Here is a 12,224-nt window from a genome sequence, read left to right as displayed (position 1 = left end):
CAGCAAGTGAGGTATTTCACAAAAAATTCAGCAAAATATTTAAGATGGAGGATATAGAAACATATATTGATGATATAATTGTTTATGTCTCTTCAAAACAACAACATGATATGTTTTAGAAAGAGCTAGGATAAATAATTTCAAATTTAATTATGAAAAATGAAGTTTTGGCGTAAAAACTATAAAATTTTTAGGATTTAATTACATAGGATATAACAAAGAGGGTCAAATTATAGATAGTGATAAAATTAAAGCTATTCAAGATATGAAAACGCCAGAAAGTAAAAAAGACATACAGAGATTATTAGAAATGATAACGTTTGTCAGACTTAACCTCACCCCTTAGGGAATTAATTAAAGAAAATGTAGAATGGCATTGGTCACATAAACATGATGAATGTTTTAGTAAAATTAAGGAAATAATTTCAAAAAGCCCAGTATTAAGACATTTTGATATAAATGAAAAGTGTTTAATATTGGTTGACTGTTCAAAAGATTCAATAGGAGGATTCAATAGAGAAAGAGGAAATAAAACCATTCTGAATCTAGACACGATAGATAGAAAGTGTTTCATTATAACCTAATCTCCACTCCTGGCTAACCTATCCTATAAATCCGACCACGTGTCATCACAACCGTCATTTAAATTTAAAAGTCGACCTATTTTAAGGTTTTTATATAAAGCAAATTGTTGGTAAAATAATGAATTTTTTCCATAATTTAGCCGCGCTCTGAATAAGGTTTTACATTTTTTAAAGTGTTTATGTACATTACTGCTTAATATTTATTTTTAAATTAATTTTTAATTTCTAAGTTAAAAAAAATATTTTCTTTTTGAATTATATTTCTCAAACTACTTGTCATTTGTTCTTGTCACCTGTTGACCCAATACTTTCTATGAAAAGTGTAAACACGTAAATTATTAATATTGTCAAATTTTGTAAATTTTATTTTTATATACAAGAGAAATACTTTCACATAAATTTATACTGGTTTTAATTCATGTCCTTGGCTGTTATTTTGGTGGGCTAAAAATATAATATATATATTATAGTATGAACAACTATTTATTGTATAATTCTTATAACTTACATATATCACTCGTTGTGCCGATATGTTTCTCCCACATTTCTTTATGAACAGGATCAGCAGGTCCCCAGTTGGTGTCTTTTAATGATGAATTAATTCTCTAAATAAAGATATATATAGTTACATTAAATCAAAAAATCGTGAATAAGAATAAGAATGTTTTAGTAAGTTAACAACAATTTTACTCAAGATTTTCTAACGGTCAAATTTTATTTATTATAAAATACAATTGCAAATCTTGCACACTCTAATAGTAATATTCCATGTTTTTCCTATTTTTCTACCTATCTTTCTAGTTGTGCTGTGTTTGTTCACTGTAAAAACTAACTCAGCTATATATTCTAGGTATTAGTGTGACTTTAGGTGTAAGGTACCTTAAGTTAGAGATACATTTGTTATCAATATATAGAATGGGTTCCCTACGCTTACTCGTTTAATTATTCATGTCAGTATTTCAACAATGGATTAAATCAAATCTGTTAAAAATCAATCTACTGATATATTTAAAATACCAATGTAAAAACCAATCCATTATTGACATTTTTCTTTTAAGTAATGCCTAGTGTAATCGTTTTCATCGTTCTTGGCGTGTGCGTGTAAAAACACTTGCAATCAGTTGTTTCATCTGTCTTTCCTTGTCTAAGCTCGATTCGTTTACCTCCTCCAGTGGCGGAGCAAAATGTAGCATGTCAAACGAAATAATAGTTATAAAAGAAAATTATAAATTATTTTTCATTAAATTTCTAATAACGGAATATACGTATAAATTGCGAAGAAGTATTTTTCTAGCTTGCAGTACAATAGGACAGGATATAACGAAAAGTACATTTTAAAAGGATTTTGAAATATACCCAAAAAAGTGTTAATTATTTAACCCACTTGAATTAAAAAATGATACAGATTTTTTAAGTTTTAAGCACTGTAGCGAATTCTGAACTGTTACAACGTACTGACCTTGATTAATTAGCTAATCAGTCAGCGTCTTCACTGGAACTGTCTTCATCATTGGAATCTTCCGCCAAATCGATGATAATCCTACTTTCATCATATGTGACCATTTTTGCCCAGTCGTCCTGAATTAATTTTTCAGTATGGTTAACACAACTCGCCCACACTGCAGGTGTTACCTCAGCTAATGCATCGCCCCAAACTTTTTTCACTGTTTCATCTCCACGTCCATGTTATGTTCTCCAATATTACGATCATAGTATTGTTTAGAAATGCCCCAGACCAACTCAATCGGATTATATTGACCGTGATATGGAGGCAATCTCAAAACCTGATGCCCATGTTCTTGGAGTAGCTCGTCTATAACGTACCTGGTATTTTGTGGTTTATTCTGGCGACAAAGACTCAATAGCTCTGTCTTTCCCGAATCGTTAAAAATTATTTTTTTCGCTCGTAACTATTCTTGTAAGTCCGATTTTTTCCAACTGGCATTCGGTAACTTTTCTATTAAACAGCTATGGTATGAGGCATTATCCATAATAATTAGAGATGGTTCTTCCAACATTGGTATCAGCTTTTCGGAGACCCACTTTTTAAAAGACTCTTTATCCATAGAATAATGATAGTCTGCACTTCGATTTCGTAGAAAACAGTAATCCAGCATCTTTAACAAATCCTTGCCTACTTCCGGCATGTAAAACAACAAAGCGTTTACATGTATTTCCGTGTCCTTTTCTAATGCTTTTCACACAGTCATCTTGCCAAGTACGTTTATATGCCCCTTTTAGAAATATCCATGTTTCATCTAAAAAAACGAACTGAAGTGGGCTTGGACTTGAAAAATTTCTCATATAATGCCTCAAAAATACAGTCGTTTAGAGACAATGATGGTTTCTCACATAGCACTCGTCTACTATTTTCTAGTTTGTATAAAAACCCACAATTTTTCATAAGACGCCACAAACTTGTATCAGAACCGTCATAGAGATGCTTGTTTCTTAATTGTGTATTTAGAACTTTAATTGTAACGTGCTCTTCTTTTGCTTTCATGCCATACAGTACATTTCTCTTTCATAATCTCTCCTTTTATAGTATCGCTGACATCATTAGTATTTTTTTATTGTACATTACGTGACTCTCCTGGTGTAATAAGAGCTGCCCCTGTCTTGTATTCACTTTTTATTCTTGTCACTCTGCGAAGACTGATTTTCAAAGCGTCCGCTACTCGTTCATGTACCGATGATAACGAAAGCAAAGGTCCGTTGTTTTCTTTTTCTTTTTTAAAATACTCCAATAAATGAACTACACATTGTCGCATTTCTCCTGTTATCGTTTTTCCCGGCATTTTTTTTTTTATTAAATAGAAACAATTAGTTATTCACAACAAAAAATAATAAGTAAAACTGTTCGGAACAAATTCCAACAATGACTGACTAAAATCGACCAAAACAACATAAAATATCAATGGTAATTGCTACAATTATAAACCTATTAGCCAGCTCATTCAAGAACAATGCCACAAGTCATTATTGCAATGGGTATCGGAAGAGAGAGAGTTAATTTATAATAAACTGGAATTTTTAAGGTGTCGAGAGTATTATTTTATTTAATGGAATTCCACACAGTAAGAGCTCAAACTATTAATTATTTAAAAACTGTTTACTTATAAAAACTTTTTTTACATTAGACATAATTTTTGATCTTTCGTCTAATTTCTTTTGTACTGATTGCTGTCAGTAGTGGATCATTAGCAAATCTAATAAGTTTTAACAAAGTACATTGACGAAAATTTCTTTGTTGTATTAGTCCATCGATTTAAAAATATCCAACAATGCCAGAGTAAATAGTGTGTGTGGGATTATAACTAATTGCCTCGTTCTAATTGATTATGTTTCATTTTACGGGTATCATTTTTGCGGATTAGCATTTTATAACTTAAATATATGCGGCTATTTCCAGAGCGCGTTCAATGGTCCATAGGTCTATGTTATCGAACGATTCTTTATAGACAATACATGTTAATTGTAGTAACTAACTGTATTCGTTGACTTTTTTATTATTACTGTAAGAATGTAAAGGAGTTCGGTTGAAATGTAACTCTTTCTAAACTCTACCTGTTCTACTGATTCTTATGCATAAAATTTTTCATAAATATAATGTATTTATTAAATTAGTATTTCTTTTATTTGTTGGTTTTATAACTAATACTATTACCTCTTTTAAGGTCCCTTTTTCGACATATGTGAGCCTGTATATCATATAAAGTGGTATACACATCATGGAAGCTATAGACGAAAACCAACCAATTGCTACCATCCAGTCAGGATATGCACTTTTTTGATAAATTATCCTTGTATTAAATACTATCACCATAATAAATATAAACTAAAAAAAAACAAAATGAATGATACGCCATTGGGTTATAGTGCTCATTTTGTTAACATCGTCATAACTAATTTATTTTTAAATTTCACTATCGTTGTAAATTAAAATAGTAGGCGAGAAAAGGAAGCACTATACCTACAAACATTCAACAGCAAGATGAACCTTCGTGAAATTTTTTGCATTAGATACGGAAAAGTATCAGAAAAGTTTGTAAATTTAATTCATGATGGTAAAATAAAAATTGCAATTTGTGCACAAGGAAAATGCATTTTCAAAGTACATAGAAAATGAAAAAGTTTCAAATAGGAAAATATAGACGGAATGAATATAATTTTGTTAGTCCGGGGATTTTGAAGCCGCTGAATGCATACCAATATGATAACGACGACGATGCTCAAGCTACCTAGTGTCCAGGGTTAACCTCGTCTAACGGAGTATTTTAGTTTTATTTAGGAGCTACTTGGTGACCAGGATATACATCTTTTATATAGTCAATATCGTCAATAAATACAAATATTATGACATCTATGATCCTATAGCCACCTGGAGCCCAGTATGGACCTAATCCCCTACAGTTATATGTTATTTTTATTCGAAATTAGTCAACAGTCCTTATTCGAGTGATTTTTGGGGTTGCTGAACTCGAATATTACGGCGATGATGATCTCCAAAGTATCTGGTAGTCAGCGTAGACCTTGACTCCTAAGATTTTTTGTTAATTAGTTATTTAAGTGTTTTGTTAACATGAAACTCTAAGAGACCAGGTCACCCTGGGCACCAAATACTTTGGAGGTCAACGTCGTCGTAATATTCGTATTCAACAACCTAAAAAAACCCGAGTAATGACTTTTGTCTGATTTAAAATAAAAATAACATAAAACTCCAGGATAAGAGGTCCACACTCCACAAGGTAGCTTGAGAACTATTAACGCCATAATTCGAAAATCTCTAAGTAATGACATTCGACCGATTTCGAATAAAAATAACATAAAACTCTAAGAGACGAGGTTTACACTGGGCACCAGGTAGCTCGATGACCATCGTTGTTATTGTATTCGTATTTAGTAAGCTCGGAAACCCATGAGTAATGTCTGTCCACTGATTTAAATAAAATTAACAAGCTTCATGAGAAGAGGTCCATGCTGGGCATCAAGTAGCTCGACGAGCATCGTCGTTATCATTTTGTATTTAGTGACCTCGAATTTCCCCGAGTAACAAAATTCTGTAAACAACTTTCTGAGTTGCAAATTTTTCATTTTCTATGCACTTTGAAAATGCATTTTCCCTATAAATAATATGCAATTTTTATTTTACCACCATGAATTTTGTATTACTTTCCCGAAAATACAAATAGTTTTACAACGATTCATCTTGATGCGTATAATTGGTAGGTTTAGTACTTTTTAGTCCTTCATTTCCTCGCCTATTATAGGTATACCGAGAATTAACTAAAATTAAAAGATTGAAAATACTTTATTGAGATTTGGTGGTTCGGTTTGAAAATCATTTTTAAAATAGTAATTTTTAAAAAGTCAAATAAACTGAAATTAAACGAAGTATAACAAATCAAACTTTAAAAATAAAACATTTTTTTAAATCCCACATACCCTCATCAACTAGACATATTTCTTCACTGTAACATATGCTTAACAAAGTCGCATAACACACGCGGCAGCGGCCAGCACGGACGAAAAAAACAGAGTCTTTAAAGTAAGATACTCTTATTTTGTTCGAACAATTGTTCACTGCCGTAAGGCTACATGGCTTTAAACTCCCCCCCAGACAGTCCCGACATGTACGTGTCGGAACTAGAAGATGAAGTCAGCGACAATCCCCTGTCGCCCACCCCACAGGTCGAAACTTCTAATACCTAAGAAATCTTAAATAAAGAGTTAACCGAATTAATCACGGAAGTTAAAAAACCGCGCGAACAATATACGCAATCTCTTGAGGACATCATGGATGATGACACCCATAAAAAGAGAGCCTCCCTGACGACTCGGACAACGAAGTCGAAGAACTGAAAAAGACCAAAAAAGAAGACCTAGAAATAATGGAAAAGACAGACTTGCTCCAAGCCATCGAGAATCTCCACAGAATCATAGAAGTGCAGCATAAATGTTATAGGAAAACACAAGAGGACCTGCAAGCCCAAATCAAGGACCTGCAGAAAACAATTAGAAAAAAAGACGCCGACAACAGACGTCTCACAGACAAAATAATGGCCCTTCTTGAGAAAAAAGAAGAAAACGAAAAGGACGAATCCACGAAGAAAATAGAAAAACCAAAAAAGACGGAGATTCCGGCGAAAAAAACGGAATCCAAATCAAATAAAGAAATTAAGCAACCTACAAAGGAGCAAGAAAAGAAAAAAACGGATGAAAAACAGAAAACTGCAACAACGAAAGTAAACATCTACGAACCTGAAAAGAACAATGAAATGGACACTATCAACCCTGACGAATGGCAAAAACATGCGGTCCAAAAAAAAGACTGGCAATCGCCCAAGTGTAAAAGACCCAGGACAACTGTCAGCGCAGCTGAACAGCAAACCGAAATAATCAAGAGAAGAAAAGAAAAAGAAATGGACTCCAACATCAAACAAATTCAGGAGAAGAGACAAGAAAAAGAAAAAAGGATGCAGCCTGGCACCAGAAAAGTAAACAACCCCGAAAACGAATAAACGGAGAAGACAACAAAACTTGCGCCTAAACCACCGGCCATTATTTTGAAGTCAGTAAACGAACATCAGCGTGTCTTTCAAAAAGCCGCTGAAAAGAAGATAACATCAGTAAATAAGTTCGCCCGATCAGGAAGAACGATCGTCATACAAACCAAAACAAGAGAGGACTATTTAGAAATGGTCAAAATTTTGGAAAATCATGAGCCAAGAGTAGAGTTTGTCGCCTACCCAATAGATGGCGACAGAAAGAAAAGAGTTATAGTCAGAGGGCTAGCCGCCACTACCGACCCAAAAATTATACAGGAGGAATTACAAAGACAAGGCATTGAAGCAACAAGAGTGATAAATATCATCTCCAAAAAGGAAGATAAAAAGCCTCTTCCGATGTTCTTGGTCACAATCCGTGAGGAAGATGACCAAAAAATCAAAACCCTAACGAATATCTGCTACATGAAAATCCATGTAGAAGATGAGATAAAGAACAATAGAGAAACCATGCAGTGCTACAACTGCCAGGGATACTACCACAGCTCCAAAGCGTGTCACTGTGGAGCAAAGTGTGTTAAATGCGGCAAAAGTCACATCAGCAGCGAGTGCGATATGGAAGGAGAATTCATCCCAAAATGCGCAAACTGCAACGGAGAACACACGGCAAACTACCGCGGATGCACCAAAGCACCAAAAAGAAGACCGCCAACCAGGACACAACAGAACCCACCAGCAATGGAGTCAGCTACGCGCAAGCCACAAAGAATCAAAAAGAAAACGAAACCACAACTGCAGCAACAGAAGCAGCAGCACTCATTGCAAATTTCAACAATGACATAAACGCCAAAATGACACACTTCTCCACAATGTTAGAGCAATTAACCCAAGTGATGACCGTGATAAGCTCCTTCGGCAAGCAATGTTAGCACACCAATCGGGAGATCTACGCATTAGGTCTTGGAACTCAGGTGGATTATACACAAAAATAAATCTTCTGAACGAAATCGTAAATCGATTAGAACTAGATATCATAGCGCTACAAGAAACCAAACTGGTGGAGAGGAAGAAAACCAAATTCCCAGGCTATGATATCTACAGGACAGATCACCGAGCGAACTCGGAAGGAACAGCCATTATGGTCAAAAAAGGAATAGAGCACCAAAACATACCTACTCCAGGTGGTTTGGTCACAATGGAAGCCACGATAGTACGGCTAATCGCCGGAAACGAGACACTAAAAATAGTTTAGTCTACATACGGTAGACCTAATGAACCGATCCTAGACGAGGACCTTAACAAAATCCTGGATTCAGAAGAACCCACGATAATCATAGGAGACTTAAATGCGAGATCACCGAACTGGTACAACAGAAGAACAAATCCGAATGGCAGACAAACCTGTTGCAGATATCCAAACCTGGCTGCAAATCATCTGCAAAGTGCTCTGAATAGATTCCAAAGATGGTGTATAAAGTGGAAAATTGCACTAAATCCCGACAAGACACAAGCCGTTATGTACAAACACAGAAAAAAGAGACCAGACAGGGAGATCACTGGAGGAAACACCCCTGTAGAATGGACGAACAAGGCTAAATACCTCGGAATCATACTAGACAGTAAACTTAACTTTACAAACCATGTCAAACAAACTGTCTACAAAGCAAAAGCATTAAGAAGTCAACTCTCGCCGCTAATAGGCAGAAAGAGCAAACTTCGCTTTAAAACAAAAATGAAAGTAGCTAACAGCATAATACTACCCTCCTTAACTTATGCATCTGCCGCCTGGGGACACACATGCAAATCGAACAGGAAGAAAATCCAAACAACACAAAATTGGATAATAAGAGAAGCTCTGAACCTACCCAACTATGTACCTCTAAAGTACCTCTATAGGGACTCAGGAGAGAAAAGAATATTAAGAATCATGGACGAAAGAGCCCACAAGATCTTTAACGAAGTCAGAAATCATCCAAATATAAAATTAAGAAAGTTGACAAACTACGATATAAACCACAGACTGGTATATAAACGGCCAATGCAACAGCTCATAGGATATAGGAATTAAGAAACATGAAGAAATGAGATAGCCACAAAGTAAACTGAAAGAAACAGGTAGACAGTGAGCAACAAAAAAAATCGGTTGCCTGTAAAGTCGGTTTTACGGGCGAAGATTTTACGTGACAACGTCTTTTTCTCGGTAGAATATTTATTGATATGAATATTATTAAATTGCACAATAGTTGTTTGCAGTTGAAACGCGCTGTTTCTTCTCAATCGACTGAATTACGATTGATTGCAGAGTGATTTAAACTAATAATTTACTTCTAATAAACACTATCAACATTTGTCAATAGTATGACATAACCTATAAACTCAGTTTCTCAACTTTTGTGTCAATCTAACAATTAATCAATCAATCATAGTTTACGATAATGAAATATTAGTGTACAATTTTTACCTTTATTGTTGTAGTTGTTGTAAATGACGAATCTAAGCACTCCACATTTTCACTACAGACACAGCTGACGATACTTTAACCACACGTGTGAACTTGTATTATGACGCATTCTCGGTTTTCCAACGCCAAGAACGCTCGAGAAAGACAGAGACACAAGCACGCACCGATTCAACGCGCCTAATTCTCTAGTGCTGCGCGCGCAGCGGACCGATTATGTTTGAGTGGGAGAGAGACGCAAGGCATTCGCCGGTCCGGCGGGCCTCTCTCTCGTTCGGTGACTCATCGTAACAGACGTGAGCGGGCGTTACACTTTTTCATGAGTGACTCCGAGCCACAACCTAATTTAAAACGTTGTCACGTCAAAAAATCTAGTATTAAGTACAATATACACCGAGGTGTGTGCAGGCACTATACACCCGGGAATGCACACCTCAATACACCCACACTTAGTAGATAGATTAGAATTAGATTAGCTATAGGTATATACACGGAGTGTGTGAGAGCGTTATACACTTGGGAATGCACACTCCATAGTTAGGTTAGCATAAGTAGATAGGTAAAAACAACAAAATGCTCACTGGCTAATAAAACCACGCAACTAAAAATAAAAAAATCAAAAAACGCATCTTTCCAATTAACACCATCGTTAATAATAGGGAAAAATCTTACGAACTGACAACGACGAAAGTTAGCATAACGCGCGAAACCGGGAATTATATCATCTGATTCTGTGGCTAATCGCCATATAGAACGGAGATAATTAATAAACCGAGGAAAAAATGTTTGGAAAAAACTGTATGTCAATTACATATAGTTACGAATTAAAAATAAAAAGCAAAATAATAGTATAGTCAAAGCCAATAGGCACAGGCCCTTCAGGCATAAAAAAATCGCGAACTCCGAGCATTGAGACCATGTGCGGCAAACATGAGCTTGATGGCCGGCCCATCTTTTCGGACGCCCAGCCGACGACTAGAACAAAATCCGTTTTGTCAAATCGTCGGCTGAGCGAACGAGCACACACAAACACCTCTGATTAGAGAGCCGCTAGTCACGGCTGGGGACTCTCTGATCAGAACACACAAAATTTTTAGGGACTCCAGTCCCGATGTTAAAACAAATAAATAGAAACAGTAAAGTAAATAGGGAGAAAAGCCGACATTTAGGCTACCCCTACAGTCAGGTGGCATAACCACAACTACTAAAAACGGAAGGTACTTCATTACCCAAAGTACCTTAGTAAATTCTAAGATCATAAGCCTCCTCACGTTAGTTATACGCTGAGGAGGGGTGGAGGAAAAGCCTGGGGGTCAGATAGGTACCATCTCGACTAGCGAGGTGTGACCGGTTTGATCTTCGAGCATGTGGATCCCTATCTTATATTGGTATACACATGCTCTTAGGGGTAGGGTTGATCACCTCGTGTGTTAATGTGTGTGTGTGTGTGCGGAAATTTTATGTTTTTAACCATACCATGATAAACATTACAGTTGAATGTACAAATAAACATATTAGATACTCCTAAGAAAACTATATTTGAGAAAGAAACGCAAAGGAAATAGATGCTTTAGAAATTCGTGCTTTTATTGGCTTATTCTGTTTGGCAGGTGTTTTGAAAAGTGGCAGGTTAAGCACAGACGAACTTTGGAATAAATACAGTACAGGAATTGAGATGTTTCGACTAACAATGTCCAGGTATCGATTTAAATTTTTACTAAAGAAAACTATAAGATAAATTTTGTCTCATACGATAGATTTTTGAAATGTTTACTTTTAATGACAAAAACGGTTATATGCCGTTTGAATACACCACAATAGATGAAAAACTAAAGGTATTTAGAGGTCTATTAAGTTTTAAACAGTATATACCTAATAAACCAAATAAATATAGATTAAAATTTTTTGCGGTAGCAGATTCTCCATCGGAAGTGGTAGATTATGTGAGCCTCTAAGAGGAACAAAACGGAACATTACTGCGTACTATTGGTTTTCAAGCATACCAATAATCCAAACCTTTCTTTGTGATTACAAACTTACATTTCTAGGAATGTGTCGCAGGAATAAGAAGGAATTACCCCATGAATTTTCTAAACTCATAAGCAGATCTATTCGACCCAGCATGTTTGCTTTTTATGATGATATTAATTTGGTGTCCCTATATACCAAAAAGAATTAAAAAAGTACTCCTCCTGTCTAGTTTACATCATAACGATACAATTGATGAGGATCCATGAAACCCGAAATGATTCTTGACTACAATTCTACAAAGGGAGGAGTTGACACAGTAGACAAGTTATGTGCTGGTGCTGCCTATGTCTACACTAGGAGTACTCGACGATGGCCAATGATAATATTTTATTCCATGCTAAATGTAGCTGGTATAAATTTCATGGTGCTTTTCTATTGTAGTAATAACGAGATTCGTTTACCATGAAGACAGTTTTTACACAATTTAGTATTTGCTCTGATTCAACCGCAGCTTAACGTTCTTGTTTGTCAAGCCAATATACCACGTATTATGTCATCGATAATAAAAGCAATCACTAAGGTATATCCTGTAAATTACCCTCGACTTATTCCCGAAGGTATAATAGTAGAGGTAGATGTGACTTTTTCGACAGAATAACTTTTAGAAATTTAAACAGACCTACCAGTCGCAAATGCAAACAATGT

The 12,224-nt window shown here is 35.4% G+C and overlaps 1 protein-coding gene across 1 annotated transcript in view; it reads right to left on the bottom strand.

Moving 5' to 3' along the window:
* Positions 1 to 310: 310 nt before the first annotated feature.
* The window catches only part of LOC140447770 (sodium- and chloride-dependent glycine transporter 1-like), a 79,386-nt gene continuing 67,472 nt past the window's right edge, over positions 311 to 12,224 (bottom strand). The window contains exons 11-13 of the mRNA XM_072540625.1: positions 4,252 to 4,422; positions 1,093 to 1,189; positions 311 to 1,028 (exon numbers count right to left, since the gene is read on the bottom strand). Coding sequence (XP_072396726.1) covers positions 985 to 1,028; positions 1,093 to 1,189; positions 4,252 to 4,422 — 312 coding nt within the window. The 3' untranslated portion in view covers positions 311 to 984. The remainder of the gene's footprint in view (positions 1,029 to 1,092; positions 1,190 to 4,251; positions 4,423 to 12,224) is intronic.

The sequence above is a fragment of the Diabrotica undecimpunctata genome, chromosome 8, assembly GCF_040954645.1.
Source record: "Diabrotica undecimpunctata isolate CICGRU chromosome 8, icDiaUnde3, whole genome shotgun sequence".
In the NCBI taxonomy this organism is placed as follows: domain Eukaryota; kingdom Metazoa; phylum Arthropoda; class Insecta; order Coleoptera; family Chrysomelidae; genus Diabrotica; species Diabrotica undecimpunctata.
Note: the sequence above shows the minus strand (reverse complement) of the source record. Positions and strands in the feature narration are given on the sequence as shown.